This window comes from Indicator indicator, chromosome 5 (genome assembly GCF_027791375.1).
Source record: "Indicator indicator isolate 239-I01 chromosome 5, UM_Iind_1.1, whole genome shotgun sequence".
Taxonomy (NCBI): Eukaryota; Metazoa; Chordata; class Aves; order Piciformes; family Indicatoridae; genus Indicator; species Indicator indicator.
The window spans coordinates 15,644,621-15,669,440 of NC_072014.1; the positions used below are offsets into that span (position 1 = coordinate 15,644,621).

General features: G+C 37.1%; 1 protein-coding gene across 1 annotated transcript in view; it reads right to left on the minus strand.

The window, feature by feature from the left end:
* PARD3B (par-3 family cell polarity regulator beta) overlaps nt 1–24,820 on the minus strand; it is a 411,926-nt gene that overhangs the window by 225,137 nt on the left and 161,969 nt on the right. Inside the window, exon 5 of the mRNA XM_054381001.1 lies at nt 4,796–4,884. Within this exon, the coding sequence (XP_054236976.1) occupies nt 4,796–4,884 (89 nt within the window). The remainder of the gene's footprint in view (nt 1–4,795; nt 4,885–24,820) is intronic.

Genomic DNA, 24,820 nt, shown 5'->3' on the forward strand with positions numbered 1-24,820 from the left:
ATAGTATTCAGGAATAGGGCATGGTTAAATGAGATCCTAAACAGGATGAGCTTTAAGAATGCTAACTACTAAACTCCACAGGCACAAGGTACACTGAGGTGCCAGGACCTTTTAGCTTGACAAATTAAAAAAACTGAAAGAAAGGAGTGGGAGAATGCAGAACAGCTTTCACTGCTGGACGATAGCTGTGATTATTGACAACTGAGAGGGTAATTTATGCTTTTTTTTTTCTGCAATACTCAACAAAACAAAACACCTCCAAATCAGCAAAAAAATTAAGCTCCCTACTCCTATTTTAAACCTCATCTATACAACTTAAATGCATTTTGCAGTGAAAGAAAAATAAGTCTGGTCTATCAAGGCATGTTATATTCAAGGAGCAGACAGAGCTTTTACGTCAGAAAATACTGTCCTTGCTGAGTTTGCAACTCAAGTTCTGCTGTATAGTACAGGTATATTCTTACAGCAATCAAAATAAGTGAACTATTTAAAAGCACTTATCTTAGTGAAATTTATCAGAACTGCAGGGTTCACCCCAACTAGAAGCTTGGCACTCATGCTTCTTGAACTCATGCTGGCCACCTCCCCTCACAGATCTCAGTGCCTAGCATGACTTGACTGTGGCATCCAAGACCTCATTCAACATTATACTATTGATTTTTAACCTGAGGAAGCTGCCATTTACTATTTAAATTCTTCATTGCTTGATGTTTATTGATTTCTGCCAGATTCTTTACAGACTATCACATTTTTCAGGATGGCTTGTCATGCATATTATTAAAAATGTTGATGAGTACAGTTTAGCAAAGAGAGAGACAGAGAAGATGTACACGTGTGCCTACTGAGCATGCACAGCAGTCCATTTGTAACATGGAACATACAATTTAAATGGAGTGCTGCACATACAGTGGTGCATATTCAGTCTGAATCAGTCTGATCTTCAGATTGGTGATGCCCTTGCTGTCAAACACTATAGCTCCCTCTTCTGAAAACTGTATGAAGAATTAGCGGTTTGTCAGTTATGCAGTGAGAAAGATATGTTCACTGAAAGCTTTTCTGCAAACTACCCCATAGTATTGAAGAACCTGTCTCAACCACTGAGCAGAGAGATGCTTAAAAGGGACCCTGTCTCCACAAATGAATGTTTTGGAGTTTTACAGCAGGACCTGGTTTGCAAAGGTAGTTTGACCTTTGACAATTACAAATGCTAAGAGAATGTTGGTAGGATTACTCTTGGAGAACATAGTCGATACAGCCCAAAGCTGATTAATTGTTTAGCACCATACCAAAGACAGTACCTTGGAAACAGCTGATTTCTGCATGAGTTACTGGGCAAAACTTGTCAAGTGTATGTCATGAGAATCTACAGCCTGAGTAAACACAGTTCAAGTATTTATCATTCCAATACCATACTCTTTTGCTATTTTAGTCTTAACATTTGCACATAAATCTTCATCCGGGCACAACAGGATGATGCAAAACCCTGTGAACAGATCACTGATTTCCTCATATGTTTGTAAGAAAAGATTAGTAAGATGCTATATCTGAAAAAGTTCTCTTAGCACAGGATGTCAATGTTTCCCTTGCAAACAGAAAAGCACAGCTGATATTCTGAACATGCTTTGTGGCATTTTCATCGACACTGAGCCAAGTAAAAGGCAAAAGAAATGTCACTCAGATGCAGGGAGCTCACAGGTGGAAGTTATTAGGCTGCACTCCCTTGCTCGTTCTCCATTTGCACCTCCAGCCCCACCAGCCAATGCTGCTATTCCAAGGGAGGAGAGCTTCCACTAACAAGGAATACTGGCATATGGTAGAGAGATCTATGGGTTATGTCAAGTTACTAAAGGGAATTTTAAAAGGGGGACAATGCACTGATTTATCCAAATGGAGTGATGACTTTGTTCATATACTTCTTTCACATATCAAAACAGTACAGTTCCTGATGGTAATTAAATATTTGCACCCATTCTCATAGGGAGGCTTCCAGAGCAGCCAGCTCAACTAAAGCTGTCAGCACATTTACCCCCCTGCTACCCATTTTCCACATTTTTTCTTCCCTCTTTTAAACTAGAATCTCAAAGCTTTAATTAAAATGTCTTGAAAGCCCTGAAGAAGAAACTGGAGTTCAACATATTAAATAGTGTGAATACACTCAAATGATAACAATCTGAGCAATATCTAAACAGGGATAGAGAGCACCCTGCACGGAGAGGAGAAAGCACTGAACATGAAGAGTCCAGGCACAACTAAGAAAACTGCTCACTCTCCCTTAGAAGAGACAGGCACATTTCAGATGCTCCATTCTACAGAAAACTAAACAAACTATGCACAAAGTTTAAATATTTACTATGAAAAAGTGTCAGAATGCTCCAGTTTCAGGTTTGAAGAGGTAGCCAATCACCCTGTCCTAACTAAAATGCATTAATCTAGTAAAGATGATGCTGTAATCCAGATTTTTTTTCCTCCCCACTGGAAGGAGTTAAATTCTAGTGAGATTAACTGTCTAAATGTTTAGAGAGAAGCCAGACAGCCTGCAGGCACCAGGTTTTTATGTATCGTTTTTCTTTAAATCAAGTTGTTCCATTTCTGTGTTGCTAGACTAATGAAGACAAAGGAGATTAGAAAAAAAATTAAAATATGGAAAAGGAAAAAACCCTGCAGTTACGCTTTAATTATGTATCTACAGTGCTTAAACCAAGGAACTGACCCTGACCTCTGCTAAAAAGTGGGAAGACAGCAAAACAGAAGATAATGAAAACACATAATGAATTATCTATGCACAAATTACCCTTTGAGTTTCAGCTAATTCTCTGGTATTAAGCTAAAGATCCATTCCATGTAGACTTATGTTTACTTAGACTCAAGTTCCTTAACAGTAATTTTTCACTATGAAAAGCAAGGTTTCCATAGAATTGTTTAGGTTGGAAAAGACCAAATCCAGCATGCTAAGGGATTCAGCATTAAAGGTTCTGCCAAATTTCTACCTGACTTCTGTGGAGTATCAAGACTCTGCTGTACTTTACAAATCTTTCTGTACTAGTCCAGAACATGAAGGAAAACTAGAAAAAAAATGACAAATTTTTTACACTGATGGCATTAGCTTGGCTTCCATTACGCTGAGCATCATCTTTACCAACAAATAAATAAATAAATAAATAATCATCTGCAGAAATTACAAGGGAATTCTCATTGGTCTTATCTTTATTTATTCCATTAAAAATGTGCCAAGGACCAAATTTTTCACATCTCTCCAAAAATGTATATCAGTACCAGCAAGCAGGAGAAGAAACTACAAAATAGGATACAAAGTATGTGACAAGGAGGCCTCCAAGAGGAAAGAAAAATGCACATAGGAGTTTTCAAGCACAAAGTTCCCCACACAATTTGGGGATATAATTTTGTGCCTGTTTCCCAGGTAAAGTAGGACTATTAACAGTTGTTTTCTCTCAGGTGTTTACAAGGATAAATGCTTAAGGCATGCAGATACTGTTTATTTCATGGTTTTTGTTTTATACTGTTTTGACAAACAACTATAAGATGCAGAATTATAGCAAATGATTATTTGCTATAATCAAAATCGGAACAAATTAAATTTTGACATTTCAGCTGTCATGTAGGAGTTTGTTATATAACAGTTCTTAATTTAATTATACAATGTGCTACAATACTACTATAGCTCTGCAACAAACACAACATACTGGACAGAGGACTGAATTCCTCTGTCTATTCAAAAAGGTGACCAGCACAACCTGAATCATGAGTTAAAACTGAAATATAAGCTTATGATGATACAGGAGAATAGTAGCACAGAAATATTTTGCTCTGAATTTGTCATGTCATATCCTCTACTATAACTACAAAAAATCTGACTGACTTTGTGCCACTATATTGCATTCTGGCTTCTTAAATTTGTTATAACAAATGTAAATTGCTGGGTTTTGGGTTTGGTTTTATTTTTTTTTCCACTTACTTCAGCCATGTAGAATTCTCCCTATGATTTCAGGAACAATAAATTCCAAACCTATCATTAAGGCTCTTAAGAATATCTAGTTTCCTCTTGTTTCAGCTATGCAGGTCTCAAATTTTACTGTATTGGATTCCAATTGAGATCATATATTTACCTAAATTTCACTCAAAATTTAGACCGTTCAAAATAAAAGTTATTTCCTAAACAATCAATGTCATCACTACCACCTTTACTTATAATACTATTGACCATCTGTGGGTTGATATAAATGAAGAGAGGAAAATGATGCATTTCATCTGAGTCCTCTAGTGAGACAATGCACAGGGAAATATTGCAAATATTTGCTTCAGTTTTCACAGTGTATATACATAGATATAAAATTTACTACAGGTTATAGCAAAGTAATAACCTTACCACTCAAAACCAAATATGACATTTTAACTGCAAAAGATCAGGTTAGGATTATATGGCTCAGATGACTGGTTATTTATTGAGATATACTGCCTAAGAATATCCTTTACTTTAAGACATTAAATACTTGTAGGACTCAGTAGAAAACAGAGTATACAATAGTAGCATATTTCGCCCTACAACGACAATAAAATTATTTAGATTGATCAACGAGGGCAAAAAGTTGTCATGCACAGATATGTGCTTCAGTATGTGAGTCAAGTCCATGGTTAGGATGAGAAAGAAACAAGAAGGAACTGATTGTGCTGATGAGCAGCACAGTGCAGATTCACAGGTACACCTGGAATGAGGTCAGTCTTGTCTTGCATGTTGATAGACCATGCATGTTGATAGACCACTCAACAGTGTTCCTACCTGGCAGGGAGCCGGGCCCTCTGAGGCAAGAGTTCTGCGGGTCCAGTGAGGTTCATCTCCCCATCCTGAAAGGATACCTGGCAAGCACCCTGTTGAGAGATTTCAGAGCACTCTTTGAAATTACACACATATTTATGCATATAGAAGAATGGCTGTATTTGCATTTATGAGTCAGTATTTGGAAGAAAAAACAAGTCAGAAAAAACAACATCATCTCACTGACAGTAAGGACTGAAAGACCTATTCTGTACACAGCATGTGTGACAGCATTTGGAGAAACAGGAGGGCATCCTCAACCATAGGCCCACCATGCTTCCATGGGAGAAGTGCCTGGTTCTGCCTACCTAGCCTGAATGTCACTGTTTCCCATCCTTGAGACATTACTTTTCTCACAATAAATTCCACAGACCTTAGATAAATCCAATAGCTGTCTTTTTATTTTTCCCCTTTTCTTCTCTTCCTACTCTTTCTATCCCTTAGTAGCATTTAACTGGCAAAACCATGTTTTTGTGGTAATTTCACAGAAAAATAAATTATGTAACCACTTGGCCAGACACAAAAATACAGTGCACACAGGGACCTGACATGAATGCTAAAGCTTTTGTAAATGATAACATATAACTTTCTTTTTGAGACCCTTAGACTCCTAATGTTTGCATTTTTCTCATACTGGGAGAGGGAAAGAGGTACCAATGAGATAAGACCACTGTCAGCAGGTGATATATTAGCTTTAATGTGCTATACTTCATTGCGACCTGTATGGCAATAATGTAAACAGAGCAAAATCTGTAACAAAGACCTTCTTTGCAGAGGTCACTTCTGCCAACTGCAACAGGAACATAGCTGGAAAACATAAATCTTCAGCTGTCAACACACTAAGAGAATTCAATTCAGAGCTTGATCTTAACTGGATAAAGCCTAAAGTTAATCATTATTTTTTTCTTGTTGCAGTGGTATAGTTTTCCAATGTCTATATTTGCCATATCAAGTTGTCTCAAGGCAAAAGGTAACAATGTTATAAATTAAGGCCAAACAACAAAGCCAACTAGATAAGTAATTTAATTTTCCATAAAAGCTCTACACTGTATATTAAAACTTCCAACTTCTCTCAAGAGATGGTTCTACTCAGAAAGAAGGCTTTAAACATTTGGTGTTTTCAGTTCCTCAAAGATTTGTAGATCTTATTTTAAGTTGGTTAATATCAAGACAGTTGGGGGTGAGAGTAAGTTGCTTTGTGTTTTGAAAAAGAATCATGACCAGCCTTGGAAGCAAACCCTCGGAGTATAAATCAAGCTGGATCCCATTTGGTTCACGCACTGCTTTTGAACCTATAATATTGGTAGTGATTGTCTTTGTGTGTTAATCAGAGCACAAGCCAACAGACTTGGCTTCCACTGCAAGACCAATATAGCTCACTGAAAGCAAAGTTCTGCCACTAATGGAAGAACTATTTTTAAAAACCTGTACTGACTATGTGCCATCTCTTCCAACCACTTTTCACAGTGGAACCACATGTTAAACAAGCAATTCCTGTTACACAAAGCATATTCCATACTACCTTCATAAATCAGGAACTTAACCTCAACCATTAGCAACACAATCTGACACAAAGCCTTCACAGGTTGACTTCAGCTTGAAAAAAGGATCGCACCTTAGTAGCAATGGATGCCAGCTGCAGACAAATCTCTTAACAATAATGTTCCCAACAAAGCTAAACCTCCTTTAACTAACCACTGAAAGCAGTTGTGCTACAAAAAGGTCTTCCTCTGGAAACGTTTAAAAGAGCCAAGCCATGAGCAGATTTTGGGTTGTGAATTACCGAGAAGAATTTTTCTTCTAGACATTGCCTGCAACGCAGTGCTGTTCAGTGCATGACAGAGCCCTTGTTACTCATGCCTCAAAACTGTTTTGCTATTTAAAGCCTCCCTTGTAGTCTACACAAGTCTGCATAAGATATGTTATTTCTCTATTTCTGGGCTTTTGGTTACTGTTGTCGCTGTAGTGAAGTTACCTCCATACTCGTCCTCCATCTCCACCTCTTGGGAAACACATATCACAGTAATGACAAATAGGGATGTTCAGAACACAGTCTCATGTTTCTGTTGACTGATTCACAGGCTTTAAACCGTGAGGAACCATTTTTTCAATTACCAAGTCTACTCTCAGACTTGTTTAGTGGCACAGAAGAGCATTGGTAAGGGCACAGTTACAGTCAAGCTAAAAGGTTCTTATCAACACCTTGATTTTCTGCTAAAGACCAGACCAGCAAAAATGTCTTGAAACTAGTAAGAAAGTTATTATAAATACAAAAGATATCAGACCTACAGTAGAGGTCTTTGAGAACAGATTTCTAAACACATCACAGATGTTTCAGGACAGTCTTCTGCCAGAGAAGAAATGGTCCAGCCTTATGAGGCGCCCAACAGTCCCACATTTCCACATTTTTGTCATTTCACAAGACACAAATTCTGTGAGGAATTAGAAGACAAAGTTTGGAGTCCCTAACTGATAGTACAACTTTTTTGTTTTGTTTTGTTTTGTTGCTGTGTGTTGTAATTTAAGGGTAAAAGCTCCTAAAGGAAAGTTACCCTCTCCTGAGCTGGACAGAAGTGTGCTGAAGGAGTTCAGAAATGCCACAGGGATAAACTCAATGTCACAGACCCCATCCTGCACACCACTGCCTGTTTTGATTTAAAGGCACACAGCACTCACACATGTCACAGACTATCAGAAGCTCAAGTCAGTAAACACAAAGCCAGATATATTTAAAGGCTTAACTGATCAAGGAAACATGAACCATAACACTGAAATCATGACTGAGCTCTCTGAGAGCTACATTAGAGCTCCAGTCACGTAAAAATCACACGAATGGACAAATTCCTTTCATACTTCAGCATTTCATTGGAACCACAGTAAATTTAAACAGATTATCTCCTGCCCAACTAGCAGAATGATAGCAAACCAATCATGCACAAGATGTTATTAGAAGACAATGATCCAATACACACAAAAATTCTCAGTCTTTTTATATTTTAAAGACTTGACTGTCAGTTTTTCAATAGTAGCAGAATTAATGACAATGAAACCCAAAACCTGACTCAAATTCAACTGACAGTGCAATAGATTCACATTGACAGTGACAACTGTAGTTTTCACTTAGGAAATAGGAATAAAATCCAAAATGGTGTGGTAAAAAAAAGAAGCCAAAAAAGTATATATGTATATAAGAACAATGGAAGTTTTAAAATTTATTTACATATGAATAGTTTGAATTAGACAATGTTTCTTAGTGCTGCAAAAAGCATGTTCATCAAATTAGGACTAAGGCAGGTAAGAGGGATCCTATTAATTAGCCCTCTGCAAACAACTGTAACCCAAATGCTTATACAGATTTCAAATTAGATAAACTTGTACATATAAAAGTAGAAAGAGTGACAAGAGTTCATACCAGCAATATTTTATTTTCTGAGAACATGCAGAGACTTCACAGTTCAACAGTCAGCATGTCTATGTATTATCCCTAGCAATAAATACTGAGATTAGGAAGTGTGAGAAACACTCCATTTTTTCCCCTTAATTTTGGAAAATGCTCACTTTGTTAAAAAACAAACAAAGAAACAAACACAAAACCAACATTTAAAGAAAAAAAAAAAAAAACACAAACACACAAACAAAGAAAAACCCAAACAAAACAAAACTCAAAAAACCCCCAAACCCAACAATGACACTTCTTGGACAGAGACCTGAAAATATCTATTTCTAGCTAGCAAAACAGAGAGAGACAAAATTGACTGAAAATTATTCAAATAACTGGTTTTACTTCAAATAAAAGGTGCAGCCCTGAGCAGTTAACATATCAGACTGCTGTCCCATTTCTCTGTTTTTCCATTGTCATTGCAACCCAGAAAATCTAGATTTTCATATCTTTAAAAAAAATGTACCAGATATGTTTTCTAACTAAACTCTGGTTATAGTGTAGATTTGCATTACATTTTAACCTCTTTTGTTGAGTTTCTTCTGCAGCAACATTTTTCACCTTCACCCAGGAATGGTCTATACTACCTAATCCAGTAAGAAAGATTTCTAAATATCCACAGGCCACCAGGGACCACAAAAGGGCCTTATATCACCTCAGTTCTTCATTTTAGGCTCAGAAAACTATTCTTATACTGTCTGCAAACTTCTTGTTCTAACACTGCAAACATATCACTTCTAGATTTTTTGCTATGCAGCAAAAAACATACTTGTCTACTTGGGAAAAAATATTTTAATTAATGATAACCAACATGAGACAAACCTCAGAACTAGATCAATTTAGAGACTAGGAAGTCTGCACAAACAACTGAAGAAAAATCTGGAGTGCAGGGTACACTCAATAGTATAAAATGGTAATCAAACACTAACTGTAAACTTGAAGGAAATAAGTAAGATCTATAAATAGAAGGAACACACATGGTATCTACTCCATGTGTGTTCCTGCAATCCAGTGTTCCCAAGGGAAAACGTCTTTATCCAAAACTTTCTTTTAATGACAAAGTTGAAAGTGAAAATGTGTATCTGAATTTCCAGTTTAGAGTATTATACTCCCTGTAGGCAACAGCTTTTTATAACAAAGGAAAGGCATCCAACCCTAAAGCAGAAGGTCACGAAGCAGGGTGGCAGGCTGCAGAGTTCCCTCCCCCTGCTTGGCCAACACTAAACCTTCTTCCAAGAAGGTTCAGTAGGAGTTCAGATTCTACCAACATAACAAACAGTCAGATGCAAGGAAACCTGGGAGTGAAAGGAATACATAGCTTACAAATGCAGGAAATGTCTCATCTACTGCTCTCAAAACAGACAATTTTAATTACCGTATTTAAAACTTGAACATTTTTAGCAACACTTTCAGGATCCTGTGAGCATTTCTGACAGCCAGAACAGGTTTAAAAAGTCATACCACTATTTTTAGCTTTAAAAATCAGCTCTTTCATAAATATTTTCACACCAATTAGTCCACATTAAACAAAGTAAAGGTGTCTACCTTTAGTTACAATAATAAATGCAACAGCTGCCACTGCAAACAAAAGATGATCCACAAGATTATATAGCTCAAGGAACACCCATAAAGGTCCTTTTGTGTTCAGCAATAATATAACCATGCACAGGTTAAGATAACCTTGTTTAAGCCAAAGTTATACATATCTTGGTATAACATCCAGCAGTCACAGACAGTGTCATTTGCAACCTCTGACACTTCACTTTAGTCTATTGGGAAAAAAACCTAAGTTGCGTGCATGTATCTGCATTTCTGAAATGGCTAAGAAACTTTGAACACAATAACCAGTGCTCTTCATTGCCACCCTCAGACTGTGAAAGGGAGAATAAAATAAAACACTGGTTTTAAAAATTATTTAGACTTAAAATCAGTATCTGGTTTCCTCCATTTGGCCTTAAACTCACAGTGGGCCTAACTGAAACTGTCACTCTAACCCCCTACATCAGCAGTCTCCAGTTCTTTCACCTTTATTATTTACAGAGTACGGAGTCAGGCTATCTCAACGCCAGCTAACACTGACAAGTGAAATACATAACAAGTTATCAGTTAGCAGAAATCTGTTAAAGCACCTTTGCTCTGAACAGGTTAAACATTACACATTGTAAAACACTAACTTCCAATGAGTTACACAAAATTCAGAAGTCATTTTCATAGATACCAAAACAATGTTGGTGTCAATATCTGTTTCATCTGCTTAGCTAACCTTTCATTACCAAGCTAACACCAGACCATCTTCCTGCCCACACAGATTTATGAACACCCAAAACCACTTCCTGAAATACATTCAAGAAGTGCTTAATATTGCAAAAGCATGCTTACCTCAAAAAAATTCTAGATTAATGTTATTTTAACATCTTTCCTTTTTTCCTTCTAAATAAGTGCGATGAAGTACCAAACATCATTTTAATACCAACCGATAATAGAAAATTGAGCAAATTGCTCAGTATATTCTTAAATATTACAGAGCTTGTCTGAAAGAGAAGGCATTAATCAACAGACATGCAAGCTGTCATAGTTAAACAAGTATATTTATAACCACAACTTATTTATCCCAATAAAAAAATTCCAATAATAAAACCACCTAACATACCCCACAGTATAACTATGACCAATATATCCAGGATAGAATCCAATGCAAAGCAAGCTAATAAAATGAGGCTAAATGGAAGGGGAAAAAAATTCAGTGTTTTTATTTTTGGTTGGTTGGTTGGTTAGTTTGGGGTTGTTTGGCTTTTTTTTTAATTTATTTTGGTTTGGTTTGGTTTTTAACCACATGTTTCTGTTTTTCCCTCTTCCCCCACCCAGCGGTCTGCTTGATTAAATCTCTCTACCTCCATAAAATGTGGCAAGTATTTTTAAATAGCTTACAATACTTTCATTTCACTTACTGATTGAAATACATCATCCTCTCAACTATTCAGAATGAAATTAATTTGAAAGGGATAATTGATGCAATTGTGCAATATCTACAAATGCAATTAATCACTTATTAAAGATGATTTTTAGGCAGGAAATAAATATGAAAATAAGAATCATACAGTGTCTTTCAGTGTTGTCAATGGAAATGTATTCTACTGGACTGGTAAAAGATATTTTTGAACATAAGAATAGCTGTACATCTTCAGATATTTTTAATAATATGCAAGTGGATTCATGTTTAATTAGCACAGCACAAAGAAAAGCCGTAACATAGTACAGCTTCTAGCAATTACACGACTGGTTCAGGAACTACAACAGCCACATTTTCCTCCTTCTCAACTACCAATGGATTTCTTGAATATTGTAATGAGCTGTGGTCCTGGCACTTGAAAAAGATATTTTAAACCAAGGGCATAAATAGACTATCTCCTGGGAATCAGTCTAGAGTAAGAAATTATTCCCCTAAATTGTTTGCTAACAGCTCTCTGCTAAGGGTATCATCACAACTGAACGATACTGGTGCAAAGACCAACCTGGCTGAAACCTCCTTCCCTGGCAGGTCTAACTACTTTGGACAACTCTGAGTTAGGAGTTGTATAATGTGTGCAGTTCAGCAGAAGAACTTGGTACCATTGCAGAAAGTGGGATAGGAACCTTTTATACACACACAGATATTTTCAGAATTATGATTTATGCCTTAGCTCAATGGTCAACAACTGCTAAAAGAATATGAGGGCAAACGTTCAGTGGGAAACAGGGCTCTCGGACTGAGAAGACAGGAGAGAGAGTACCTCATGAGGCTGAGCTTGGCAGGCACTGTCTTCTACTTTTCTAATTACCACTGGTCCAAAGTCAGCAGGTACCTTTAAGTCCTTGTCTTCTACATAGGCAAGATGATGTTAATATCAAATGCAGCTCCCAGGGAGCACAGGAGTCAACGTGAACCAGCTTTGGTTCTTCAGGGACACAGCCTATACCAGACAGTTTCTCACCTTTTCAGCTCCCACTGAGCTTTTCTGGAAATGTTCAACCTCTACATGTAAAACACACCTTGCCAATATCAACCTTCAAATGTTCTACCTAACCTTTCCTGCTCTATCTACTCCTAATTTGGTTCCAGCCTTAACTATCCAAAAAAAAAAAAAAAACCAAAAAATCTGTCTGAGGAGCATTTTCTGCAGTAATGCTCCTCAGCATTCTGTGGTAATGCTCTGTTTCTTAAAGTCCTACACATACATTAAGTTCTTTATTTTCAAGAGCTGCCAGGATTGTTTTAGGCTTGGATATCAGAATTTATACACAATTTCAGTCACAAAATTCTCCAAGAGTCCTCAGATGAAAAATATCTTTAACATTGCACTAGTTTCAGCAGTATTGGAGTTCACATCTGTTGGCAGATCTGCATGGGTGAAGGGAAGGAAGAGGTGCAGCTTGACTACTTAAGTATTTCCCTTTGTGAAAGGCTCAGAGGAAAATAAAAATGGAAAAACCGCCTCAGTTAAAAGTCTTCTGAAGTAGTTTTCCTGACATAAAACTCTGGACTTAAGCCCAACATTAAAAATTCCCAGGGTGACATGTAAGCAATGTCTTTTCCAAAGCAGTAGAAAGTAGCTTTTAAAAACATTGATATCATATTGATAAATATTTGGATTTAGCATCTCTACTGGCCAAGAACCAATTCTTGAAGTTAAAGGAAATGTTTCAGGGGGTGCAGAGTGAGGGATGATGACACAGGACTCACAGCACACAACAAGCAAAAAACTGCTGAAAAGCAATATGGCAAGTGCTGACAACTTTTAGAATCTGTCAATAGTGGAATAAATACTGAAAGAATGGTGTAAATAGACAGCCACAGGACCATTGGCACGTTTAAAACAAAGGACACATTTCTTAGCTCTCTTCCCTGTTTATCATGCTGATTTTTGACTGCCTACTTAGATCAGATGGACATTCAAATGTACAGACACTACTGAATGCTTCTATAGGGATCTCATGGTGAAAAACACATTAGGATTCTATATGGTGCACAGAATTTTAGATAATGAACCTCTGTTTTCTACAATTAGAAAACCCAAGCTCTGTCCAGTATCAGATAAAAATTAGTTTACCAATACCTGCAGAAAGAGTTAAAGTCAGTTTATAGCTCTTTTTCTGATGAAAACTATGAAAGTAGGAGCAAAATTAAGTAAAGAATGTTACTGACTTAAATAACATTCTATTCTTTCTGAGTGTGCCTACCTGATCTTTTGAAGACATATACAAGCTGTCTGTCTGCACTACAGGCCAACCAGACACTACAAAGCATGATTAGGAAATCAGTGTGCCTGAGTTGGTATTATCTGCATCTCAGCAAGACGATTAATTTGAGGGCATCCATGCTAAAAGTATTTAAAAAGACTCTGGCTGACCTGAAGCACAGCTATTCTTGTGCCTAGGTATTAGAAGCCATGTAGATAGATCCTGAGATTCTGCTAGGATATTACTATTTGTATTTTATTTACCTTTTTATGTTTTAGTTAGAGTTTTATGGACTATTGCTAAATCTGTGGGTTGTCTTTAATTTACAGATATTTACCAGTGTTATCAGCAATGCAAGGCAGCGAAGAAGCAAGCATTTCCAAGTTAAAACTTGTGATTTCTTCTCTATCAACCACTTAGAGATGAAAAAAAAAAAAAGAAAGTGCACATCCTTTGGATGTTTGAGTTACTACATAAATTATTTGTAAGTATTCCCATGGCAACAAGCATCATTGAAAAACTGCACTATCATTAGCTCTACTGATACATACTAGTGTCTTCTCTTGGTTGGAAACTGCCATCGGACAATTAATATGGCAAAATTGGGAAAGAAAATCATGTCTACAAGAAAATCCATCAAATTTTGTCAGATCAAGAGAACATTAGCTTTATCTTCTCTGGCTCATCTCACTTTATTTAAACCGCCCAAACTCTTTAATTGGCAAAACATTTTACAAAAGATTCGCAAACTACAAATCTGTATTTCAGCTCCTTTCTTATCTGTGTGAAGAGGAACTGGTTGCTCCTTTTGAAAAAGTTCATGAAAATTCTCTGAAATCACCATACATTACATCAGGACAATTTCTTCATGAAAGCATTAGTTAGTGAACATGTAAATGTTATCTAGACAGTCTTCTATATGATGCCAGATAACCATTTTCACAAAAAAAAAAGGATTTGGATTTCATTCAAACTACATAAAATGACTAATTCTGAACATTTAACACAAAACCCCACAGAACAACCCACTAATGCACAGCACAGGAAAAAAAAAAAAAAGGGAAAAAATGTACAAAGATAATTGCTGTGCCAAAACAAAGCTTTTTGCTTTTGCTATACTAATATGCCCTCAATATTATCTGAAATACTTCTAACAAAAGTATATAATCTAAAAGCTGAATATACAAATGTACTTTAGCGTTGCATCTTTATTCTTGGCAATAAGTCCTTTATTCAATTCAGTTGTCTTTTTCACACAAATGAAAATGATGTTTATCTTCACCACTGTCACCAACGACAGTGGGAATGAACACCAATGGTTTCCAACATTTTAAAACCGCACCAATTTTCAAGGTTAAAAAAGGGACTTCACTAAAAATTGTATTTGATATTTTGCTGCTAATTCTCTCTATGAACGCAGCATATAATGTAATGCCTTAAACAAGCTAGGCTGGTCAACAGAAATCTATAGATCTGTTGATTCTGTAACAGCAAGGAAACCCAAATCATTACCATCCATCAGCCTGCTAAGCACCAGTCATAGTCTGCGAGAGCAAACACGAAGCTTAATCTTAGATCAGAAAGCTCTACTCATTGCTTTGGAAATTAAACAGTAACATCAGTGAGATGCTGTAATGGTGTAAGAATGCTATTTATCTTGTTGTAGAAGTCACTGTCATAGCCAAATTTAAGTCAAGACGACAGTCACTTCAGTAACCAACACCAGATGAAACTTAGAAAAAGATATAGATGATCACATTGCCCACATCTCAGATATGCGTTTTTGGGCAACTCATCAGTGATGGCCTGAGATGTTCCCTGTACCAGTAATCAGCAGATCACACTCACATCCAAATACTAACTAGAATCAGGTCCACCTGGCCCACCCCTCCTCCAGTAAGACAGTGCTGCGCTGTGGAAGGTGAGGCCTGGCCAAGGCACCACTCTGTTCCTCCTGATCTGGGGTTTGCCATGTATTACATTATGTTTTCCCTCAGTGTGCAGCATATATTAGCAATTGCTGGTTACGTTACTACTACTTCTCATATGGGATTATCATAGTGAAGCAACAGCACTGATTAATCAATTAGTGTGGATTCATTAGAGAAGTGATGAAAGATCAGGCAATGTAATTGTGTTTACTGAACAATGGATGACAGTGTGCTTAAAGCCCAGGATTTCTAATAATACACAGCCACCTAGCATGATATATACATAACATTATGAATATTTAGAACTTGCTCACTGCAGACCTAGAAAGACAACAATCAGAATGTGACTTTTTGTGCAAGCAATGCTGGAGCCTGAGGAACACGTAGAGGAGAGACAGCACAAGACAGATGGTACAGTCAGATGAATATTTTAGCTTTGACTAAATCTTTGTAGAACAGCTACATAATGTCCTCTAGTCCAGTATGCACAGGCACATCTGCACAATGCAGTGGCCAATAGTACAGCTAAAAAAAAGTTGTCACAGAAACATTATTATAACCAAGCCATGTTAAGCAGCAAAACATTTTTAAAAACCCACCTGCTTTTCTAATTAAACACCAACAGAGCCCACTCTCTGGGAAAGAGAGGGATGTAGAGCTAGAAGCTTTTTCTCCAGATGTTCAAGGTGCACATCCTTCACGGCTTGCCCTTGTCAAAGGCTGAACACTGAACTGACATCAGCAACTACAGAACATGAATACCAAACTCCCAGACAAGCCTCTCCTTTCAATATATGATCCCCTTTAGGCACTAATGCAATAGCCAAAGACCTATTCTTCTGTCTAATGGTGGTATACAGACTAGCTAGCAATGTATATGGATATCAAGACATGAGACAAGAATTAATTTCTTCAAAATACGCTACAGTCAAGAGATATTGAAATATAGCTTCTGCTGCACTCTGAAAGGACAAAGACTAAACACAAATGGTAAAAGGTTACTGATGAAATACTCTGATAAAAAGCTAAGGTAGAAAACGTGCCCAGCATACAGGAATCTTCACAAAACTCAAAGATCAGGGTCCCATTAGATCCCCAATCTATAGCATGAGAAGGACTTGAGTGCTCTCAGAGCCCCACTATCCAATCTTTGCCCAGACACTTCTGCAACATCCCAGGGAACCCCAAGCTGTGATTAATGTAGAGCTTCTTCAGCTGTGAATGCAGCCCTTGAACACAAAGTACTAGAAATGACATTGCCTTTTTAGATTAAACACATTTCCATTCCCACTGGGATTTGAGCATTGCCCCTTAACTCTGGGGGCTGCAGAATCTTTTCAGAAGATTCAGGCATTGAGTTAATGAAAGACTTATCAGCTTGCTTAGGTCTAAATGGCTTATCAGTCTGTGAATCATCCTGTAGACATCTAATGTTTAACTGTTTCCTCCATAAAGAGATGTTAAATTCTCAAAAGATTTTTTTCTATTTTATATATATATATATATATATATACACACACATATGTATAAATATGTATATGCATGTGTGTATATATAGCATATAAGTTGCAGGTGAAGTTCTTCCAACATCATAACTGGTGACAAGATACCATGTAAGTCTCACAATGTCTCTCAGTTCAGGAAGGAATTACTTCTCTTCGAAATCCTACACTTTCCTTAGCTCTGTGCATTCTCCAAACCAAATTGCCAGCCTTCACTCTCAACAAAACCTCCCCAACACTGTGGCCAGGGAGCCATTATGACGGCCTAAGGAAAAAAAAAAAAACAAACCAGCCAACAACATAAAATAGTCTTGCCAGGTCTCTATTTGACAGGAAAACCCTAGACTAGATATAATCCTAAATTTCTCCGTTGTTATAAACCTAATGCTTAAAAAGAACGTGTTAGAGGAAAAACAGGCCATCAGTCCTGAAGATGTTTCTAAGGGACCATAAGAATATCTTAACCCAGACATCATCAAACAAGTGAATAAGGGTTAAAATGTTGTCTGAATCTCTTCAAGGAATTGAGAGTTGCTTGTATTCCAAATGCAAGAAAACACACTGCCCTACATAAAAAGCCCTTGATCTTGATCCCAATACTCAATGAAAATTAAGGCAAGTGTGTAGCATTTTAATTCAGTGCAACTGTATACAAACCCTTGCTGTAGGATCTGAAATTACAGGCAAAGTGTTACTCTGAATTTATGAGTGGATATTATTAACATACGTGAGTTGACTCCAGTGAGCCAAGACATTACTGTTACTGGCTTATCTGAAACCTAGCAGGCAATTCAAACTAGAGACTGACCACCTGAGAGTATAGTCTTATTTCCAACAAATCCTTATGAAGCATAATAGTATTTTCAACTTCTAGGATTTTTTAAAGTCATCAGAAAATAACCTTCCTTAAAAAGATCTGGTTTCATGTTAATTATTAACTACATCTTGAAATAACAGCACTGGCTAGTAAATAATTTGACAGTACTAAAAATTGCAGTGGAAGAAAACAGAATTTATCACATGGCTGAAAGAAAGCAGGGTGAAGAAAGTATCTTAAGCACAGATACATCGGAAAATTCATTGGGAATAAAATGGAACAGCAGTAATAAAGCCATGTGGATTAGTGAAACTCAAGGTATTTCAGTGAGCACAGTTTTACATACTGATCAGATTATGAGGGGGACAATCTTATTCAGTTAGAACTTTCAGAACAATGATTTTTATTTTTTAAATAATTTAAAGAAAATAAGCAAAGGAAATCACACTGATATTCATTTTCATATTATAAAATTGCATTTATTGACAAAAATTGCTTTTTTAAACTTACAGGTGGACTTAACTGCACTATAGCTGATGACTAAAAAGCAGCATCTTTAATTGAAAGAACTAAGGTCAGAGAACAAATTGCTGTTGCTTAGGTGAGCATGACAGGTGACACAAACGAATGAGTAATTCTCTGAAAGAGTGGAAACAGCGTGATTTATCAATTCTCCTATTTCTTGCGTGTGTTCCTGGACAAACGTGCCTGTTGCAAGTCAATGCCTGTTTCTCTGCTTTTGAGAGAAACAGGAGAAAAGTATGCCTGCTTTAAAAAAACATTCTCACTTATATTAATGATTTCCCAGAAGCAAAATATCCCAGAGCTATGTTTAGCATGCAATTGTGTCACACAAACAGCTTATCTATTTCCTTGTATGCGTTTACGTGGCTTCATTGTTTCCTAACCTCTCCACAGAAGATGCTCAAGATGGTTTCCAGACGCACCAAAAAATTACATGCTGGGTCAAAAGAGCTCCTTTCTTTTCAGTTCCTCAGAATCTGGAAACCCAACAGCAAAGTAAATCAAGCCCCAAACTACTTTTATTACGCATCAAATCAATACCTAACTACTACTTCCTCTCACAGTTAAGCCTGGATCAAATCACATCAGAGCACTCCAGCAAGTTACAAAATACTCTACACAACAATTAACCCAGTTACACACAAGGATTTTACTCGTGTTTGGAGATATGCAGCTTTGATTCCACTATTTGACTCTGAAGATTTTTAGAAACATTTTGAGCAGATCTAAAAGGCAGTGTTTTCTTTCTTCTTTTTAGGCTAAGAAACGCAAAATTTATGCACTGTTTCAGTACTTAGAAGATGTTTGATCACATTCAGCAAGACTGGAAAACCTAAAGCTTTGTGTTAAAACCCTCTATTTTCAGCTGCACTGCTATCTCCAAGACTGACATTCTATTATGATTCAGTAAATGAAAGTATCAAATTAGCATCACATTCCACAACTGCCTTGGACTGAGTTGTTTGCTCTTTGTTATCTATTTGATTCACTTTGCCTTAAACAATGGTACAAAACAGAAGTGAAGCAAACTGTAGCGAAAAGCTGCTTTGTGAACCAACCCAGAGGCAACACAGTGAAAGTGCTCTTAGGAATAATGGGGCTAACAAATCAAGTTTACATGTAAAGCAGAAGTAGCTTATTGGGGGAAAAAAAAAATCTTCATGCAATTTACAAGACCATCCAAACCTCTCTGTGGCCTTCTAGAATACATCTCTCCTGCAGGTCATCCTTCCTAAACTGCAAACCATCTTGAGATTTCTTTATTTTCACAATTTTGTTGGGTTTTTTTATAGCTATCCGGGAAGGCCTGGTAGCGAAGCCAGCAAAGACTGTGCTTGGGACAGAAAGCGAGGAATGTGACAGATGCACAAAGAAGTGACAAGGTTCAGTACATTCAAAGTACTTTAGGATGCTTCTGAGCTAAGGCATATGAAGTGAGATTGATTTAAAACTAGTATTTCCTTAACTTAAATTTTCCTTGATTTTAAAAAAACGCAGTGACAGAAAATTTGAGTGACCTTAGCAGTAGGTTAAGAAAGTTTTCATGTATGTGAATTATTTAAGCTTTAAAACTCCAGTACAACATGCTTAGATACAAAGAATAGTGCAGTTTTATTTACCAGTTAAATATTACAAATATTACTACTTATGATAAACTCAACATGAATTATCCAGGTCTGATTATAATTAGAAATACTCCACAATCAAAAATGCTGGGAGATAGGCAGCATTTTGAGGGTGAGACAGTGGGTTAGTTTTAGTAGGTTTGAGGTTTTTTCCGTGTCTGACTTAAAAAAAAAAAAAAAATTACCTATGCCAGGTTTGCTGGAATTTATTATTTAGAAAAGCAAATACATAGAATATTTAGTACAGTGCAGTTTCTTATACCATCACATACAAACCCAAAGCTTTTTCTGAAGACTTTATAGCAGCATTATAAAAATCCAAAGCACAGCAAGCTGCTAGACTTTGTTTTCATCCTTCATACGTTGAACACTACTAATCTGCATATTTAATGGCTCCACATCACTGTAATGTGTTCTAGGTACCAAAAAGTAAAACACATTATCTTTTCTTCTATAAAGAAAAGGTACAAATAAATAGCTTCAATGTGTCACTTTGTGAAGGAAAGAACAAGGTAGACTTCCTAAAGAAAGACCTCTCATTCAGAGATGAACTTTAACAAATTCAAAAGCAACAGAAAGCAACATTCACTGCTTTCTTCTGAGAATAAGCTTAATAGTCTTAGGCCCCTGAAACATGGTACATCCTGCAGGCATGAGCAATACATCCTAGACAAAAGCAGCTCCTAGTAGAAAAAAGAATCATGGAGTGAATGGCATTTTTTCAACTATCTATGTGTAATCTCATGCAGGGCTTTAAATTTCAACAAAAAAGCATAGTGAATTTGGCTTATTAAAATACTAAGTACTGGACACATGAAAAAAAAAAAAAACAAACAGTGGAATAACAGGATAATACTGACCTGTGTGGCTAAATTGATGCACTGCTGCATTTTAAGCTACTCAGAGCTTCCTCAATAGACATGTACTCCAGAACAATGGTAATTGAGCAGTCAAGCCTGGGGATCACAAATACAGTGGCCTGGGGAGCTGAACTAAAAATCCAAAACCTCCCTTCAAGCATGAACTGCCTATGGTACAGTGTTGGCAGCACAAAAGGAGTTAAGGTTCTAAAAGAAACAGAGATGAGGCTTTCTATCTGCCATATCCTCTCAGAGCAAATATTCTTTTACTATTTAAATGGTGATATATTTCACTGTTAAGCTTAGTTTGCAAACATTCACTGGAACTTGAATGAGAACCCAACTAGAACAACTTCAGGGCTAATTATGCTTGATCTGGACAGAAAATTTGTTTGCTTCCTTTGTGCAAGAATCCCACAGCTGTATCCAATTCCAACAGCTACAAGCACCACCAAATCTGGAAAATACAAATGCAAGGATTCAGGGAGCTGAATGTAGACCGAAGTTCCAAGCCTGAACTGCCTTACATCTTTGTAACATTCAAACAGGGACTGTTTACCAGATGAATGTCAATATTATTTCTGTTGTTATGGACATCTGGACATTCAATAGCCTCAAGCAACCCAAAGGGGCCCCAACAATAACAGCTCAACTTTAAAGTCAAAGGGCAAAAACCTTTGAAGTGAGAGATGACACAGGAACAGTGGTAGACCTTGAAGTTGTCTGACAGCAAAAACCTGAACACTTCAGAGCATATTTCCTTCATCCTCAGAACAGGTACATCTGATCACCTATGGTGCTGAATGTCAAAAACCTAATAGCAAAATGCTCTTCCCGCAAGCCCCTCCACTAGGGAAAAGGCAAATGCTATCAGCAGATCAGCTCTGAAGGGTTCAGGGCTTGGGAATAGGACTAGGGAATGATTCTTTTCAGGTTCTCAGATTCCACAGAGAGAAGAAGTCTTTCATACTCTGTAAACTAATTAACTTATATATATAATTCTCTGGTAAACGTGAGTGACAGAGAACCTCTGTCAAAGAAAACATTAGCAATCTCTAGGAAGAGGATGCTTTGATTCTTTAGTGCCCAGGCTGAAAAGGCATAAAAGTACATCAAGACTGCTCATGAGCCTGCACAAACTAGTGGAAAGGATGACACTGGGTTTCCAGTTCTGCATCTGACCTGACTTTTACAGCTTTTACAACACAAACCAAGACACAGGTGAGGTACTGGCTCAAAAATAAATGCGCAGTTCCAAAAGCAAGTAGTTTGATTAACAATGGGTCTTGAAGCCCACATCTGGGTCTTTAGCTGTATTCTGCAGTGGTGGTGATACTTCTTGACATTTAAAAAAAAAAAAGGAAAAAAGGAAAAAAAGGAAAAAAAAGGTAATTATCTTTTCAGCAAGGCAAATGGAAGACAAGCCACTACTGTATAGGTATGACTGCAATGTGCAATGTCAGGGAAGAACATCACCCTGCCACATCTGAGAAATCACACTTTTTTTGTGCCATTGCTGCTTCTCGCAGTGCAGAGAGAAGCATGTGTATAAAAGTTTTCTATAGAGGTATAACAACTGTTATACATTACATGTTTTCAAAGACTTACCATTCCCCTTTAAAGCAAAGATTAACAGTATCTGCACTCAAGAATTGCAACAATGAGAGTATACATGTATGCCACTGGCATTTCATTGCTGTGGACAATGGATGCAATCTAGTCAACAGGCCTCTAAATTCCTTGTCTATATTTAGAACTTTATGCAAAACAACTGTAAAGATGTAGCTTACTGTCTTCACTGGGCAATTCTGGGGAGTCCACAAACCAACCAACAACCCAAAAAATGAAGTTATACTTCAGATTATAAATTGGTTAGCATTTCTGACACTGGCAAAGATAATGACTGGGATTATTTTTTAGTGAAAGGACAGAAAATTCTTGGGGGGTTTTGTTTTTCATAGAGATCAAAATTGAAATGTACCAAGGACAGCTGCTGGTTCTCCTCCTTCACTTCAGATTTATTTATAGCAGAGCTTTCTACCTTTATCTGCAAATGCCACAATTGAGCCAGTGACTTCATACAGTTTCTTGGCTTAATAACTGTGGTAGATATAGCACATGTTCTGCCTCTGCCCCTCTCTGAAAATAAACAAAACTAATAAAGTCTAAAAACTAGTTTATATCTCATTGTTCATAGCAAATAGAAAAAGTTGGGCACAGATAACCTAATTTTCACCTGTTTCTGCTTACTGCATATATACTAACTCAATTCAGATTGATCACCTGATGTTTGCAGACTTACTACAGTGGCACAGGGGTACTACCATCCATTCAACTTAATTTAAAAAAAAAAAGAAAAACCAAGATGAAATGTTGTTCATGCTCCTTTTAAATTTTATTTTAGCTCTTTGTTTATCTCTTCACTTCAAAGCACTTCCAATATGAGGCACAGTTTCAGTGTGACAACTTTGTAAAATTAAAATAGAAAAAATGTGCCAGCATCAATCTGCTTTACATTGGAAAGCACAACAGCCTTGAGACAGAAATGACGACTTATGAGAGCAAGCTATAATGAACTGGAAAGTGCTATCTGCAGTTGAAAAAAAGTGTATTAGACTGGAGGCTGAACACTCCTGACATAATTTGTCTTCCTCAATAGGCACCTCCTGCTCCCCAGTTGCATCACACAGTCAAGTTTGACTCCAAAAGCAAGAGAAAATTATCATTATGAATCCCCACAATTCTGTTGGCTAGCATTTCTTCTTTGATTTGAAGCTGCATGAAGTCAAATTGCAAAAGCCTTCCCCTGCCTGTGGCCTGCCACTGGGTGGGCAAGAGGGAAGGTAGGCAGGAACCTGGCAATAGCAGAAGCCCCACAGCACGATGGCTGCCACCCTGCCAGCCCAGGGGAACACTGCCCTACCATTAACCAGGAGAGCCACCCAGGAGCAGTCCTGGAATGCAGAAGCAGAGGGTGGCCAGCAATTGCAAAGCCATGAGGCTGTCAGAAGAGCCCCAGGAGGCAGAGCCAGCCTTGCATTCTCTAACCCTCGGTCCCTTGCTGGAACAGGGCTAAGGGCGAATTGGCCCAGTGCCGGGAAGGATTCCAGGACTGGAAACTGCATCCCCACTCTCCAGTTCAAAACCCCCAAATCTCATGGCAAAACAAGCATGTTAACAAATAGTTAGGAGGGAGGTTAGGGAGTGTTAAGGGTCTGATCCCAACAGTATCAGTAAAAATCAGTGGTAGGTGCTTAAGTAGCTGAATCATTCTCAAATTTCAGTGCTTCTTGAAAATAAATTTTGATCTCTAGTGAGTTGTATTCTCAGACTCCTTTACACAGTATGAACTGCAATATATTTATCAAGTTCTTTTCACAACAGTGCATGAGGCACAATTTCAATTCTCTTAAAATATATTGTCAGAAAAGAGCAACACATGAACATATATGCTATATATGCCAGTAAGTGGGTAGCATTTCTTTATATTGCTTTCCAAAGACATGCTTTCCCACTAAATGAGCTTCTGGTAGGCTCAAAGCAGAGATATTTTTTTGTCTTCTGCTCGAAATTTTTGTTTTGCCTTTAGGAGCTCATGAATGCTATGAACTGGCTTTCTAACTTTAATTTGTACCATCTTACTTAATATACATTCATCAAAAGCCTGGACTGATTATTTCAACTACTTTACTAGCAAAATAAACAGGTTATAAATTACATATATCAAATCAGTGAGTATTTTCTTATTTGATTTTTGCAGTGCAAACCAAACAGAGTGGCCAACCTGCCCTGAACATGTATGTTCTGTTGTTAGAGACTGACATACTAGCAGCAGTGGAAGAGAAAGTTAGACCTGAAGTTATCATGATAATTAATTAAAAAAAAAAAAAGTATTTTTGTTGTAGTCATCACCATAACCATATGATTATATATAATAATATCTAATAAAGTCTAAATATTGAATCATTTTAGCAAAAATTAAATCTCTAAAACCCTAGAATCTGCATGTTTGATGTGTGTTTAAAAGGTAATCAGCATCAGACACTGCATAAAAATTATTTTAACAGAACTAA